Below are 17,803 nucleotides of genomic sequence, written 5' to 3'. Positions count from 1 at the left end.
ACTTTGGATACAAAATAACTCCTGAGAAATTCATCGCAGAAAACTCAGGTAATTAAGCATTTTAGGGTATAAAGCAGGTTTAAATCAGCCTTTATCATACTAGTAGAGAGGAAAAAAAAGGTTGCCTAAAGGGACTAAGCACGTCTAGCGTATTTTTTCTTCTCACAACTTGCAACATGTGCTTGCTGCTGAAATGTCCGCGTTGCATTTTCTTCCCTATTTTGCGCGCCGAGCAGTCTGCACCGCGCTCCCTCAGCCCGCTCCCGGCACGAGCCCTTCGGCACCCGCGCAGCTCTCCGGCGAGCCCCAGCCGACGTTCACGGCTCTGACTTGCCACCTTAGGGCTGATTTTAATTAATCAATTGATTTATTCATTTCGGTGGCGGCACGAGGAGGCAGGGATTCGCCTCCCCCGAAGGACCCTCGCGGGCGCAGCCTTTCGCTGTGGGAGGTTTCTCTGCGCTCGACGGAGAGGCGCCGACGCGCAGCAGCCCGGCGCGCGGGGGGCGGGCGGCGCCCGGCACCGCCGCCGCTGCCGGCTGACTGCCCGCCCGGCACCGCCTCCGGCCGCAGAGCTGCCTCGCCTCGCCTCGCCGCCGGGCTTCACTGCGCCTCTCGCCTCGCAGGTAGCCGGAGCGAGCGCAGGGGGCGCCGCGGGACGTCGCCATGAAGCGCTCGCTGCTGAGGCTTTGCCGCTCGCGGGAGAAGGCGGCCGCGTCCAGCTCCTACCAGGGGGTCGTGTGCGAAGCGGATGCCGCCTCCGTCGCCTCGCAGGACGTCTTCAAGGTGCGTGGGGAGGGGAGAGGAGGTGCAGGGGGCGTCCGTTGGGGGCTGTGTGAGTGTGGGCGGGGGGGGGTCTCGCTGGGGCAAAGCGGGCAGAGGCGGTGGGGAGCGACAAGATGGCGGGCGCGGCGTCGTGCGGGCGAGGACGCCGGCGGGCGCGGGCACATGGCGGGCGGCGAGGGCGGGAGCGGGAGCCCGAGCCCGGCGGCCGTGAGGCGGGAGGTTAACAGAGACCTGGAGCCGCTCTCAGGAGAGAGGGACGCAGTGCCGCAACGTGCAAGTGCGAGATTGCTGCCGAAAAGGGTGTATAACCTGTTCCTGTTTCCACGGGGAACAGGACAAGGAATAATGTATCTGTAGAGGGACCATTCGAATGGACACCGAGAAAGCATTTTTAAAATAGGATTTTTTTTAAACAGGAATAATTAAGTAATAGAAGAGTTTGAACCTATGACTGGGGTAGCTTTGGATATTTTTAAGAACAGACTAAACAAACACGCCGAAGTACAGCTTTAATGACCTCTTGAGGTGGTTTCCAGCCTTGTTTTCTGTGCCAGACATAGTTCTGAGGAGCCCTCTTCTGCATAGCACGGGTTATCACTTYGGTGTGAAATCTACAATTTATGGGACCATTCAGATAAAACACAAAGGAGCTGCTGTTGCTAAAAACAATAGCTTACTTTGCTTTTCCCGAAGTGAAAGCAAAGTGAAAAAAATGCACTGATAACACCTAACAGATTTCTTCTTTTACTATTTTGCTAAGGAAATATTGCAGTATTTTCTAAAATAGCTTTTTTTGTTGTTTTTGTTAGTAGAAGTTCTCATCATGCAGAGATTTTGGCCACAGTTCTTCTGATGTTGACAAAAAATCCCAATGCAATTAGAGGCAGAATCTGGTTTAAATCAATAGAAAGATTTAAAATTCATTACAATTAAAATCAAGTTAGAATGAAAGATGGGATAAACATACTGTGTGCCTGTATATAGGGCTGTATAATAAGGTTTTCTTAAATACCTTGGTGGTACGAAATGTGTAGATACTTSTATACAGAATAGACCTCATTGTTACGACTGTTGACTCATTAAATACCCTTTCAGCAATGATACCACCTCTCCGCTTCTTCTTACTGCACCTTTGAAGTGGATGTTACCACTTACTTAGCCCCAATCTTCTAAATATTTAAGCACATCTGTAATACCATTCACATGAGTAATCTGAGGTTAGTGGGACTAACATAGGCCCACTATGTTGACTAACATTAAGTGTTTGAATGAGCAGCCCCATAAGTTACATTTGCTTAATGAAAACAAAAATCATAGATTTTTTTTATGGCTTGGGGGACACTGGAGTCCAAAGTTTTCCTTTTTTTGGCAGCTGAGGAGGGAAAAATGATTTGGAGGATTTCCTTTTTTTCTTGCATTGCTTCCTTGCTACTTAGGGAAGGTTTGTGTCTTAGGGAAGGTTTAGTATGGGGTTTGTTTTTTTTCTTCCTTGTTTTGTTAAATTCATTTTCTTTTTTGTTCTGTTTTGATCTTTTTAATAACTTGTTTTTTAATTCCTGCTCATTCTATTGCAATCGATCTTTCCCTTCTCTTCATATAAAACTATGTTTTTTGAAATGCTCTAATAAGACTAGGAGAACTTCCTAGTGTAAGAATGAGAAGGGCTTCTGTAGTGGGCTACWGGCACATAGTGCAGCAGCAGAGATGTATTAAGGTGTCAGAGCGCTGAGCGGTCAGAGGGTCTTTGTTGCATTACACTGTGGAGACACTGGGTTGTTTCAGGCTGAGGATTAGCCCATGGGATGCTCTTTATGTGCTGTAAATTAAAGGATTTGTTGGTTGCTCTGAACATCGTAGAACCCCAAGGGCTGAACTGGAAAGCATAGTATGTAGTACTAGTCTCTATACAAARGTCTAGAAGAGGAAATTAAGATTATTCACTTTCCCTCTTCGCTGAATTCATTTGACTTGGCCATAACTGCAGACAGAACAAAAGTGTGATAAATCTGATTTTTTCTTTGGATTGCTTGTGGTGGAGGGAGGATCTTGATCTCACTGGAGAAGGCAAAGTAAAGGATTTTAGATCATTTCCATTTGTGTTAGTTTTGTTCTATTTTTTACCTGAGGGTGTGTGTGCCTTTACAATAAATTGAATCAATCTGAGTTTTACTGTTTGAACAGAATTTGTGTACCTCTATATGAAGCTGCACAGTTGAGAATTACTGAATGGTAAACTGCCAAGAGTAACGTATTACTAACATTTTGTCTGTTAGGAAAATACAGAAGTGAGAATATTTGTATCCAAAATAGGTGATTTCGGATGGAAGTGCATGTAGGCTGCGGAGCTTCATTAAGAAGAATCGTTCTGGACTTACCAAAGTGGATGAATTAAACGCCACTCCGCTGCATCATGCTGCAGAAGGAGGTCAAATAGAATTAATGCAGATGATCATAGATGATTCTTCCTGTGAAGGTAACACATATTATTGAACTTATTCTGTTAAATAAAACAGTTCATAAAATCAAAGTATTTGTTACCTGACTGAAGCAGATTAGATGTGTTACCTACATTTATACASTCCAATAATGCAAACTGTTACAGGTAGTTTGAACAGTACCTCAGGTATGGTTTGGGTCACCCTTTTTATGTTAGTACTATTTTATTCTCTAATGCAGCGATACAACATTTTATTCTATTGAAGACTCAGATTTATAGTTTTCAAATATGAAAAGGAAGACTATAGAAGTAAAGTATATCTGACATTTTATCTTCCTTATATACATTATGTGTCTTTTGGTATGTTTAAAATACTGGAAACGTAAGTAAGAAGTAATATAGTTTTCCGTATTTGTCATCCAAGTATGTAAACATGTCTAACTTTCTAAGTCAATTCAATCTTAATACATAATTGAAATATTTCTTGTAGTAGATATGTTTTAATAGAATTCTTGGATAATTTATTAAAAAATATTAGTAATGCATTTGATGCAGTTGAAACATATTTGCTGAGCTGTGGTCACATGTTTGGTGCTGCTGAAGGAGGAATACAAGTATAGAAGTAAATAAGACAAAGTACAAAGGTTCACAGAAGAAGGTACTGCTTTTTTGAAATTGTTATCATTTTACTCTTGTTTACTTAATAGCAGGGAAGAATAAATATGAGACTGATCATTTCCTAGGAAACTCAGGGAAGGAGTGGGAGAACATAGTATCTTGMGTGAATGAACACTCCCTGTAAAAGATGGTGTTTAATAGTTACTATTATCAATGAATATTTCAGACGCTGTGAAACTACCTGTGAACTTCAGTGATAGACTGYGGGCTACTGGACAAATACACAGTGGCTCTGAAGAGCTCATAGTTTGCTGACCGATGGCCAATATATTTTTAAGTTTTCTCAGACTGAAAAATATATTTTTTTCTTTTCAATTTACTTACTTGTTAATTGTCGGAGTATTTGTTGACGTTCATCTCCGATCTTGAAACTCAAATTATATAGAGACCAGACCAATTTTTTTTTGTTAACATGTAGTAATTTACCTCTGTGGTGTTAAGTGAATCAAAAAATATCTAATCTTTAGTCATCTAATAATTTTTAACCAGTTATTTAGTATCTCTCTCTCTCTCAAATTACTCACATTCACTTGTTCAGTTTGGCCTCTAAACCAATAGCTGCAAATTTGAAGATGAAGTGAAAGAGAAGAGACAAAGAAAGGAAAATCAAGGAAATCTGGAAAAAAAAGAAGTGCAAAATAATGAGTAAGAAGTATACAGGTGTTGTACCCCTCCTATCTGTCCACTATTAAAATTTGAGAAGATCTAAAAAAAAAAAAAAAGCTTTATTGATATTTCCTAACCTTCTTACTATATTTTAATATATTCATATCTCAATAGTATACTTTCTTTCAACAATATGGTGTATTTAGCCCAATAAGTAATTTGATGTAGTAGTGTGTGTGACATGCAGCTTGACTGCATCAGGTAGGGTTTCTTGATTTTTCACTTTAAGCAATGCAATCATGCAGAGCTAAACCTGCATTGAAAACATGTATTTTTTCAATATGTTCAGAACATTTGACAGCTTTGCTTTATGTTTATCTGTTTTTTTTTCCTCTCTCTCTTTTGAGCTAGTATTAAATGTGATGGATTCTTCTGGAAACACACCACTGCACTGGGCCACAAAGAAAAATCAGGTTGAAAGTGTTAGTTTACTTCTCAGTAGAGGAGCCAATCCAAATATTCTCAACTCCAATATGATGGCACCTTTGCATATGGCTGTTCAGTCTCTACATAATGAAATTGTTAAAGTAAGTCTAAAGTTCACATAAGTAAACATACCTGTTAAGTAGCTCAACAGCTGCATGCAGAACACCAGGAACCTGTTTAAATACGYTGTGTCCTATCCTGGGTGTAGCTTTTCTTTAGCAAGTAGGATGTATAACATACGATGCTTATAGAGAGGTTTGTGTGTTCTCAGCTTAACAAATAAGATGTACTGTTTACATATGATAGGTGTGCTATTGCAGTAGTCCTAATTATGTTTAATTGAGATTCACTTTAATTTTGAAAATACAATGACTTTTTCAAAAGCTATTTTTAACAATAAAATTTCAAGTAGACATTGTGGCATTTTAAATATTTATCTTCTGAAAATTTTTATTGTCAATTGCATAGAGAGTTACAGAACTATCAAAAATATTTGTGAAATTAGTAAGTTAGTTTATTTTAGTGGGTTTTAATCAGAAAGCACAGTTCTTAAAACCAACATTTTAATAACTTTACTGCTTTGGTTTTGCCATTATTTGAATTCAGATTGCAAAAATATGTTCTGAATAAATTATTGCCAAAGTGTCTATTTTGAAACTTGTAAAATAAAAAAAAAAGCATTGAAATTTTAAAGTTTTCATCATCTAGCCAGGCATAATGTAAATATTTGCACTCCAGTTTAAGTAACTGTCTKGCATTTTAGAATTTGTAAAAATTCTTGAATTGAATTTACTAAGTTCATACAACCTTAAACATCATAACAGCTAATTTTTCATTTTAAAWTTGTTTCTTTTTCTAGTACATCCAAACACAAGAAGGAAAAAAAWATCTCTGTATTCAAAAATCAAAATTCTTTTAGAGACTGCCAGTACTTGGTCCTCAAATCTCTTACAAAGTCTATATTTACTGTCAATTTAAATAATAAAATTGCAAAATTTGAAATAGGAGATTCTGAAAATGCTGTTGGTAATGAGTTCTGAATTTGGATTACTTTAGAGTTCTTTTGACAAAATACATGCTCTCATTTCTTCCCTGCTATGTTGTTTATTAACCCTGACTAGCATGCTCTAGATGACCCTCCATGAGGAAGGGGGATTGGGCTAGATGATCTCCAGAGATCCCTTCCAACCTTACTCATTCTATGAAAGCTAATTCTCCTTTGGTTTTCATTGTCAAATTGCCGAAGAGTRATTAAAACATGCCAGTTTCTTCACAAAAATTTATTGGGATAACTGAAACAGAATTAAATAAATAAATATCTAGATAGCGGCATAAATGTGTGGTAAAGTGTGGTTATTTCCCTAATCCTTCTCAAAATACACTGGAAGCAATTATAGAGATACTTGGCAACACTGGTAGCTCAGTGTTAGCTGTAAACACAGAGATTGGATTAGGAATACATAACTAAAAGRGTTCCTGTTTTCATAAAATCTAGTCTCCTCTGATCTCATGCGAGTGTCCACTAGATGCCTAGTTGAGAAGTCTACAGCATTAACATTTTCCAGGAAATACAAAACACTACAATACATAACAACGAAAATCCCTAACTGCAATCCACTACGGAAAAATTTTGTCCTAGTACTGAGGAATTTAAGACMCCTTACAGTTAGCACAGGCTTATCCTAACGATCCAGCCTTCTGCCATAAATAAATATATTTTTCTTTGTCTGTTCTTGCCTGCATTTTTCCCCTGCATATTTCTATTCTTCCTCATTTTAAACCTTCYCTGCTTCGCGTTGTGTGGGCTGTTGGCATGTAACTATGTATGATAAACAACAGAAGTAATGGAATAGACTTTCGTTACTATGTTTGGCATGTGGTTGACTGAATGTTATTTTAAACATCTAGATTTTAGTCCAGCATAGCAGTACAGATGTTAATTTGGAAGGTGAAGCAGGGAACACACCTATAATTGTAGCATGTTACAAGGATAATCCTGAAGCACTGACACTCCTGGTACGTATAATTATTCATTGTCTTTTAATGTGACTCTCTATATCTTGATGAAGTGTTATTCTGTTCCTGTCTTGTGTTTTTGTTTAGTGGAGGAAGCTTACACAAAAAAAGGGCTTAATGCTTGAAGTGCATTACATTGGTTTGTGCATATGTGGGCTGCTTTTTATTTCATGAGGCAAATAAATGCCTGCAAATGAATGTTCAGTGGTCACCTTATAGTATCACTATCCATTAAAGGAGCATTTCTTAGGGAAAAATCACGATTTAAAGCTCAAAAAAGAACATTTTTTTCTGAAATATGAAATGTTTTGTCTTCTTTTACGCAATTTATGCTTTCACTTAAATGCTTCCAAAGCAGCATGAAGAAAACTTGTTAATGATATGCTTAGGAACTGTTTGAAAAAACAATACCAGGAACTCTTAAATATATTTGGGGATTTCTGAGGTACATATATTTTGAGAAACATATTTTGCAAAAAATGAGATTTAATATTTTGTAATTTAGAAAACCATAGAAAAATCAACAGTACTTGAGTTCCCTTGTTTATTGGATTTACAGGTCTTGTCTGCATTGTGAAAAAAGGTGTTTATAATTCAAGTGATTATTTCAAGGTTATTAATAAACTTCAATTTTTAGAGAGCAAATGTAAGTGTATGTCAGGAGCAAATTAATTTTGAAGGTCATCGGGACATGGAAACACACATATACACACCAGGAGATGTTTGAATATAAACTTCTCAATGCGCATGCAGTTTTTTTAAAAAGGAGACAGTGGAGACTATCTGTGACAATATGTTCGTGAGTCAGAATTTTCTGTATTACATTGAGCCATATCTAAGCATTATTTTTCAGATTGAAAATGGAGGGAAAATATGTAAACCAAACAAAACAGGATGTATGCCTATCCATGCAGCTGCATTTTCAGGTGCAAAAAYATGTATGGAAATTCTCTTAAAAAAAGGTAAATAATTGTTCCAAATCCATTGATGAAATTTATTATGTATTGTAACATTGCCAATTTACTGTTTTACCTCTCAAAGAACTGTACAAGAAAGCACTTACACGTGTGATTGCCCTTGGGGGTAACTGCACTAACTTATGGAAGTTCAAAGTTAATCGTTTGAGTCACTTTCACAGGATTGCATAAACAACTTAACTGGTTTCCTAAATGTGTACCCATCCATTTTTTAATGATAAGYGTGAAATGCTCTTATATTGAGGGGGGAAATATTATTCCTAAATTAATATATCTGWTTTTTAAAACCTTGATATTTTACGTTACCTCATTCTCACTTAAAATTTTACATTTTCTTAGGTGAAGAATTAGGTCACTCTGCTAAAACTCACATCAATTTTACCAATAATGGGAAGTGCAGTCCCCTCCATTTGGCAGTTCAAAGTGGAGACTTGGAAATGATTAAAATGTGCATTGAATTTGGAGCCCAAATTGATCTAAAACAGGTAAAATGGGCAATGAAGTAAAACATAATTTTGATAAAACATAGATTTAAAACATAGATTTCCCTTAAACCCCACATGGTAGGGAAATGATAAATATTTATAATCACTGCTCATTTTCTCTTCTAATGAGAAAAATGGAGTAGCGTGTGGAAATGTGCCCAATTCAAAACAGACAAAATGGCAAGTTTATTTAAACAAGCTCCTTAGGATGTTGAGGGTGTGAAGAGCTTGCATGGGTTCAAAAAGCAATTGGGAAAATACATGAAAGAAAAATCCATGTATATCTTCTAAGTACAAAGACATGCTCTGTTGCTCAGGTAGACCTCATAAAGAGGTAGAGTCATAAAGAAATGGAGGCTGAGAGAGCAATACGGAGAAGTATTGCTGTGTGCTCACTTTGCTCACAAACTGCTATGCACCTGCTATCATTCGTTGTTAGAAATGGGATATGAAGATGGCTAGACTTGTGGTGTGACCCTTTCTCACAATTTTTGTTTATCCTCAGTGTCTCCTTCTTCTGTACAGTAYCTTTTTTGTATGCAAAGAAGGAATTTGTGATACTTCTGTTCATTTTGATCTAAGGGCCTTTTCCCAGCTTCATGATGAATAAATGTTCTGAAAATATCTCAACTATTAATCAAATTTTTTGCAAGGGTGAAGTGAGCTCATGAGAGAAGGATAAGCATGGTGTAGTCCTATTTTATTCGCTCAATACTTTGAATACACATTTAAATGAGGAGATTTTTGCTGACAATTCTAGGAAGATGGCTGACAATTTTGAGAATGCTTATGACATTGTGAAAAAGCCTGTTCCAGTGCATTCAGTGAAACTTTTATGAAATAGACAAGGATAAAATCCTTCAGACTTGTATCAAAGCTTAGTTTGCCCCATCTAACTAAATGACATTGTTCTGGAAAATCTTACTCCAATCATTTATTGTTTAATAATTCTATGGTCGCTTATTTTAGTTTATAGTAGTTTAATAATGTATTTCACGAAGTTTTTATCAAAACTACAGAAAATGGTTCTTAAGACATCAGTCTAGCAGTCAGAAATATCAAAAATAGCGCATTTTGTGTATGTGAGAGGTATTCATTTCTACTAGTCTGCTTACGGCTTTCTGCAGTTCTGCTTTGCTTCACCTTTTGGGTGTTGTGTGTGGTTGCTTCTTAATTCAACTATAAAAAAATTGTTACAACTGTTRTATCTTAAGGGGGTGGCATAGAATAATAAAAAACTTTGTACTGACCCTTAAAAATATCTCTCTAGTCTTTCCTAGTCTTTAAATCTCTTCGGAGTTTTACTTCTTTAGTTAAAGGCTAAAACTTGCATAGGAATTTAGGCAACTAGAAATCCTGGGCTAGATCACTATCATATTGAATAGGTTGGGGCTTAGACTGAGTTCAAATGTTGTTTTATTGTCGCATGCACAGAATGAAAAATGCACAGCGCTACATTTTGCTGCCACTCAAGGAGCAACTGAGATCGTAAAGTTAATGATGTCATCCTATGCTGGTGAGGAATCTATTATTGATGCTGTAGATGGGAATAAGGAAACATTGCTTCACAGGTAGGAGTCTATTCTGCCAGATTTCTTTATAAGTTGTAAGCGAGGATATTCCTAATTAGTCTTAGTGTCTTAACAGCATCCAGTTATATAGTTGATTTTAGACACATATGAAGGAGACAATAATTTGGTCAAAATGTTAAAAGAGTTCGTGCTGAGATAAATGGATCATATCGTTTTGATTTTTATCTCAGAACCGTGCTTARGAATCAGACAGTTTGTACTGAAAATTTAATCCAGTAAAGAATCCAGGTTCTGCGTCTGTTAACAGCTTTGGAAGCTGTGGAACAAATAGACATTAAACTTTGTCTCATGGGGCTTATTCTCCAGCAAATCAAAGGAAAAAATATCAACAGTAATCTTGTATTTTTTTTTCTTCCAAAAATATAATCCAATACCTGATCAGGTGTGGATCGGTTCACTATGGCTGCAAAGTTGCAAATGGCTGTTTTTATGTGTGTAGCAGCCTTTTAGACTTTCAAGATTTATTGAAATCAGAGTGCAAAGCTGGGGAAGAGTTTTTTCCTAGTCTTCTGTAAGAGAAAGGCATTTAGTTAAATGTGCTGACTGCCAACTTTATGGAAGATAGTTTGTCTCACCATCTATAAATTTTTTCAAGAAAGATGCATCTCACTGTATTTAAATAGAGGGTAGTAATTTTACATTTTTTTCTACAAGGAGTTTAATAGTATGAAATAAATGGTAGAAAGTTGGAGGCAGTAGACATGCTTGTTCTTTGGATGGTGGGTATAAAGTGGAATAATTTGTAGATAAATGAAGAAGTTTGGAGTGTTGTAAAGTTAAGATAAAGGTTGGATGCATTTGGAATGTTACTGTGATAAAACACTACTGAAGACAAAGTGGTGACAGAACACCAAAGAAAACTGTGCAGACACATTGCAGCCTTACTGCTTACTAGATAGCTGGCCGTTGTAACTGTGGAAATGATTTTCCTAGGAARAGGTTCTGGACAGTAATGATTGATAGTCTTGTGCTCCCTGTGTCTGTGAAACAAAAAAAAAAAAGTAGTATCAATTTTCAGAAAGTCATTTGAATCTCTCAGAATGTAATTAAACTGAAGAGGAACTTTAACTTAGGGGGAGCAGTGAAAGAGCATATAGGCTGGACATGATTCAGTCGTGTTCTTGCTGTCATATTTCCATCTGAATATTTTATAAAATGCTTTTGCTCTCTGACAGCTTGGAATCTTTTGTGGGGTGTGAGAAGCATTTAGTATTTATGCCTGACTGGAAAGATCTACTATAGATAATAGAGGTGTGTCTACCCATTTGGAACCATGGCATTATTATTAAAGACTGACTTTTGAGTAATTACTTCTAACTACAGCATAAGCTGTGTTATTATTCCTGTCACACTAAGGGAATTGTTATCTTTGAGATACAGTATAACCTTGGAACTGTTCTGTGTTGCTCATTGCTTACTTCATTATTAAAACTTGAGAGAGTAGATACTTGAGTAAAAATACTTAGAGGTCTAACTTTTTTATAACATTAGAATGTCTGTATTAATTGTGCAATAATTCCTGCTTTGATTTTTTTTCTATAATACATAATTCAATATATTACTGTAGGATAAAACTTGAGAATTTTTCATGTGTGTAGATAGCTTTAAAGTATTTTTGGTAAATTAATAAGTGTCACCAACATTTATATCAGGTGGTGTATGTTTTTCTTTCTTCTTATTTTTTGGAGTAGAATTTCCTGTCACAGTCTGATACACATTTAGCTGAGGTATTGCAATGTTAGCCCTTGCGCTAGGAAAGTGTATAGTAAGCTAGTGGTGTTTTTTTTGATGATTGGCTTAATTAAATTGATTTGAAGCTCTGAGTCTGCATGGAACAAATTGAGTCTGAAGCTTGTGGTATTCTGTACTGACCTTGTGTGGTACAGCAAAAAATCTGGCATATAAAATGAATAGTTCTGTTAAAAATTGATGTTAAAATGCCTGTTGACTTGACCAGTCAGGTCTTTGTTTCCCACACAGAATTTTCAATGTATTAATTGAATGAACATTGTTCAAAAAAAATCTATAACAGAAATGGAAACAATAATTTATTAAAAAGAACTATGTAGTAAGATATCTCACTTTCTTTGTTTCATCTCTTTCTTTTTTATTAAAAAAGATACTTATTTGAAAATACTACAAAATGCAGCAATTGGAAAAAAAATATTACCCTTTACTTTGAAACTTCGTTGTCCATTCTAATGTTACTATATTTTTGCATTTTTCCCCACAGGACAGCATTGTTTGATCATTATGAACTGGCAGAGTATTTGATTTCAATGGTAAATATTTAATCAAGCAACATGTTTATAGAGATTATTGCTATCTGTTCCTACAGGTCTGCATAGAGAAATTTGTAAAGGAGAATGTTTTCTCGGGTATAGGTTATTAGATATATATATAAATAAAAATATAATAATTACAGTGGTAGTTTTGGCTCCATAATAGCATCCCGCAGTTRCAGAGCATAAAAACCTGCATTTTTGTTTTTATTTTACTTATTGAGAAAGATTTCATAGACATCTTTTTATCAGATAAGGAAAACTGCTTCAGTCGTCGTCACATTTAGAATATGAACTATGGCAATGAAATGAGCATTAAACATGCGTTGAACTTAATCTACTTTTCTCAGAAATAAATCATTTCTCTAATGTACGTACATGAAGTTGTTCTGGGTCACATAGCTGTATATTGAGGTTTGTGCCTGATCTAGAAGTATCTTTTACTTTGATTGTAGTTTAGTTACATTTCTTCATTCAATAATTACGAAGGAAAAGAAGAAAAAGTGTAACTTGGGATGCTGCTGGCTATGCTGGAAGTGTGCTTTAGCCCCAGTTATTGAGGCTCATATAACTATTATACACCCTGCTCTGAGGGTGTATACTGCTGAGGAAAATTTCAGAAGTCAGTGAAACTTTTCCATTTTATGTCAGCCAGARTTTTTACTTAATTTCTTCCCAGCAGTGTTAGAAGTGTTCTCTTCTACATAAAATTTTGCTTTTCTAAGGAGCCCTGTTAAAGGAATTGGATTTAGTCAGAACTAGATGTGCATATTTTTAATGCATTACCAAATGTTAGCTGGTGACATTTGATTGCTGAAACTTGTCTGAAAAATAACCTGTCTGCAGAAGTTATTACCTGAGAAATAGTTTTGTGTGTGTGTGAAGGCTTGTGTGCGCAAACCATTAGAGGGAAATCTTTAACGATCCGTTTGCTAAGAACAAACTGGTATTCCTTTAGTGTTTAACAGTTTTGGCCTCTTTCATAGAAAGAACCGTGCTGAAGGTTTGTTTGACTTCCTATAGAAAGTCTGTCAGTTTGAAACTTGAGAACTGTTTCTGTTTGACCTGTCTGGGAATGGATCAAAATACAGCAGTCAGAGGTAATGGAATGCAGCACACATTACCTGGGCTGCCTCCTCTCTCGGACTTCTGGCAAGATCGCTAGCCGTCGTCTGTGCTGAGGTATACATGAGAGTGAAAAGGAAAGATGGGTAGAGACTGTTGCCTGGCCCAGATTTTACTGCTCAAACAGAAGGGCAAATTTCAGTTCAGAATGGCTTTCTAGTCTTAATAAAGTACAAACTATATTTATTTTATTCTTTAAATATCCACATTACCTCATAAAAATTTCCTTTATCTTATTTTTGGCACTTCTGTGTTTGAAAATAAAAATTGTTCTAAACAGATACTGTTACATCCAGCTCTTCCAGACAATAAATATATTATCTATGCTAAAGTGTATTATCCAGGCAAACAATGTATACTATTTATATGAATTACAGCATTTTTTGTAAGATGTAGATGAATGTGCTACACAAACCAGGGAATCAAACTGTACAGATACTTCTTGTACGTTATTTAGATTTGTTGCATTTCRCATCCACGTAGCATTGCAGAGCACATACTTTGTTTCAGTGACATGTACAACTGTATCTTTGAACATTTGTGAACTAGGTGAACTGAAGCCTTAAAAAAGGTGAAAAGATGAAAACCTGGATCAATATTCCAACTGCTAAATATGACAAATTTTAAAAAACTGTATTTGTAATTTGGTATGCAAACTAAGCATTTTAAACACAATGACATTAACAGATAATGCCATTATGGCCTTTGCCACATTTGCTATTTATGTACATAGTGTCTGGTCTGTGCATGCATATGATGTAACTGTATTTACAAACTACGTACACCATCGTGTGTGTCATTTAAAAAAGAGTTAAGATAGAAAAATCAGAAGGGTATTACAGTTTAGCTAGTACCTTCGCTATGTCCTTGAATCTTTTAGTAATTTTTGTGTACTGGACAGTTAAGCATTGAGAAGTCAGGTGCTTCCTGAGTTTACTTGTCTAAAAGATTGTTTCTCYTCCTAAATTCTCTTGAAATGTGCTTTTTCAAAGTAATTAAGTGGTACTTTTACACATTATTTGCCTCTTTTCGCATATTCTTTTTTTTCTATGTTCCTTCTTTTTCATTAAAAGCAAAACAAAATTAAATTGGAATAAATACTAATTTATACTTACAGTTTTTTATTATATGTTTATTCATTTGTGTTTAATTCATATATATTCATAAATGAAAAGTAAAAGAATTTCAGAAGCTAAACTTAAAAATTGTTAACTGAGCCATATCATAAATTTTTGTGTCAATATATGAGATAATTCTTACTGTGCTAAATACATGATGAATGCTGCTGAATTCATTTTGCTGAGSGCTCAACAATATTAGCTTGAGAGAAATTAAGATTACATTATTTACTGTAAATTGCAGCCCCTGTGTTCACTGAAATAAATGAGCCACTTGGATAAAAAGGTCCCTGTTCAGTCTTTTGATCAATTAGAATGTTTTTTACAGGATGGCTAACTTTGTAGAATAGTGAGTGGGGAAAGAGTCTTGCATGGGTTACACGCAAACATCAGCATACATTAGAAACTTCCTGTTCTCTTCAGTGAAGTAATCATAGAACATTTATTACATATTTCTTATTACTATATTACAGGTTTTATTTTACTAGAAAGTAAATATTGATCACGAGTATAGTTAATTCTCTTCTGATTTAAAGCTGAACCCAAATATCATTCAGGTTAATGGAAAAACATCCATTGTTATCCAAGATCTTTGGATAACATGTAAAATGAAACAGAATTTGTTGTATACTTCGATAACTTCATCCAATTTGTCGTGCAGTTTCTGGAAAAAAACTGTGTCTAAAATATCATAAAATAGGACCTCGTTAGCTCATTAATTGGCATCTTCATGCTCCCTTATTGGCAGGAGTTGATGGATGCGGATTTGTTAATGCTCCCGGTGTTTTGCTCGCATGACAGTAGTGATGTATCAGCCTGGCAACATGGACCTCCTGCAAAAACAGACCAAATAGTAAAACTGAGCTTTTGCTGTAGTATCTTATTCCAGTCCTTGTGCTTCCGTTAAGCAAAATAAGTCATATCAAATCCGTTAAGTTTGGATAACAAAAATATTCTGTTGACAGAACTATTTTATGGTCAAAATGAATTTGTCTAGTTTATAGTTTCAGAATTATTGCTAGAGTATTTCTGTATATTAGTACAGTGGTTCTGAAGTGTCTTGTTCTGATAATAGTTTGTTAGGTAAGAGCACATCATTCTGAAAGGCTGTAATTCTTTTTTTTTCTAGAGCGTTAATCCCGTTATTTTCAAATTAAGATTATGTATTTAAAGTGTATAAATGCATGGCRAAGTAGAGTAATAAAAGGTCATCAGATGTGAAGTCGGTATACCTAGAATTAGGCCGCTGTTATTTAGGTGTCTAAATACATATATAGATGACTATGCTCAGGCTGATAGTTTGAAAACAATTGTTTTATCTAAAGATGTATATATTGAATTTACTTAATCTGGAGCATCTGGAACTACTTAGAATGCCTGTAATTCTGCTATATTTATAAAGACCAGCCATTTAAAATTGGTCTTTATTCATTTTTCATGATAAACTTGAAATTCTTTATTGCAGGGAGCAAATATTGACAGTGTTGACATAGAAGGTCGATCCCCACTTCTGCTGGCCACATCTTGTGCATCATGGAAAATTGTGAATTTACTACTTTCAAAAGGTACAAAAGAATGTATACATACAATACACTTCCTTTGGGCAAAGTACACCTGTTAAAACCCTACATTTAGCTTTCCTGTTAATTTCAATTCAGCACTTCAGCGTATAGTCCAGGAGCAACTGAGCTAAACAGCTGTTGTGCTAGTCGCACTGAAGATGAAAGAATTATGATGATCATTTCACCCCTTTTCATATAGAGTGAACAGATTATAGAAAAGTGCGTGGACTTTATGGGTCCATGTTTCATGCTTCTCAAGGTACAAGTCACACTTGTACTCCATCCCTGTATTCCTTAGGAGCTCTCCACAGTAAGCAGAATAGTGGAATAAACACACAACTTTTGCAGAGCTGTGGTTCTTAGCAGAAATCAGTATTAAGTTTTAATGTTTGTGTTCCAAGTGTTGCCTGCCTGCAACTTTATTTAATCGCAGTCACTTTCAGAAGGTTTGAGTTTTGTTTTTCAGTTACCATACTTACGATGCAAGCTAAATATTAGTATATTTCCTCATTATTAACATCGTTCATTTTGTTAATGTTTTTTATCTTCACTAAAAGGTTTAATGTAGTAACAGTATTAAGGACTTACTAATACATATTTTTTTTCCAGTTTGCAAAATATCTCCCATTTCCTGTCACTTTATATAATGCTTTCACGGATTATTGCTCAAATAACTGCCATATAAAATCACAGCAATTTTGAAAGTAGTGAAACATAGTTAAGACAATATGATTACAATGAGAATGAACAGCAAATACAATATTAGAAGAGGTGATCATGTGCATCTTTAAGTCATGTCTAGATTTGTGGGTGCTTAGTATCCCTGAGCACAAGGGCAATGTGCAAATCTTAATGCTTTAATGAGATGTGATATGCATACACACACACAAGGGATAATGGTGAAATCTGAGCAAGAGGAGTAATTCTGTGAATAAAGTGATACATCATAGTGTTGACTTGAAATACTTATTTTCTAGATTTACTTTCAATATTCATTTCTTAATTTTAAATATCATTAATAAGTTCCAGAAGCCAGCAGCTTTGAAACTGCTAGCATTTATTTCCTTATTTATCTAGGAGCAAATGTATCATTAAAAGATCATCTTGGTCGGAATTTCTTGCATTTGACGGTATTGCAGCCTGGAGGATTGCAACATCTGAATGAGAAATTTCTGCAGGTACAGTAAGCATCAATTTGTATCTTTCAGTTACCATTATTAGAAAATGTAAAGTAAAAAGAAATTACTTTTTCCATTTTGGAATGTTTGTGAAGTTTTGGTTAAGTTACCCAGTGTCCTAGAAAATAATTTGAACAGGTGCATATCTCATAAAAACTATCAAAGCCAACAATAAGATTTTCTTATTGTCAGGCAAAAGAATAACGTAATCCCGTAAATTACTTTGCTGTTGTCAGATTGAGTAGCTGAAAAAATAGACAACATAATACAGAACTTTTCACTTCTGCTTTCCCAGTTTGCATGCAGTAAAGCTAGGGGATGTGCTCATTTTCCGTCAAGGACTTGCATAGCTTACAGCATATTSTGCTGGAACTCTCTGTGGACTGGACAGTAATGAGGAAGTTTTTGATTCTCTTTTAAAAATGGTTTTGAATATTTGGCTATGCTGAAGTAAAAAACTCATATTACTAGAGCC

At 35.7% G+C, this 17,803-nt stretch overlaps 1 protein-coding gene across 1 annotated transcript in view; it reads left to right on the top strand.

Moving 5' to 3' along the window:
- Positions 1-666: 666 nt before the first annotated feature.
- TRPA1 (transient receptor potential cation channel subfamily A member 1) overlaps positions 667-17,803 on the top strand; it is a 37,020-nt gene continuing 19,883 nt past the window's right edge. Inside the window, exons 1-10 of the mRNA XM_085325079.1 lie at positions 667-786; positions 3,097-3,259; positions 4,919-5,094; positions 6,902-7,009; positions 7,863-7,971; positions 8,326-8,471; positions 9,906-10,042; positions 12,297-12,345; positions 16,054-16,153; positions 17,228-17,328. Coding sequence (XP_085181205.1) covers positions 667-786; positions 3,097-3,259; positions 4,919-5,094; positions 6,902-7,009; positions 7,863-7,971; positions 8,326-8,471; positions 9,906-10,042; positions 12,297-12,345; positions 16,054-16,153; positions 17,228-17,328 — 1,209 coding nt within the window. The remainder of the gene's footprint in view (positions 787-3,096; positions 3,260-4,918; positions 5,095-6,901; positions 7,010-7,862; positions 7,972-8,325; positions 8,472-9,905; positions 10,043-12,296; positions 12,346-16,053; positions 16,154-17,227; positions 17,329-17,803) is intronic.

This window comes from Rhea americana, unplaced genomic scaffold (genome assembly GCF_003343005.1).
Source record: "Rhea americana isolate MKP2758 unplaced genomic scaffold, rheAme1 scaffold_121, whole genome shotgun sequence".
NCBI classification, from domain to species: Eukaryota; Metazoa; Chordata; class Aves; order Rheiformes; family Rheidae; genus Rhea; species Rhea americana.
Note: the sequence above shows the minus strand (reverse complement) of the source record. Positions and strands in the feature narration are given on the sequence as shown.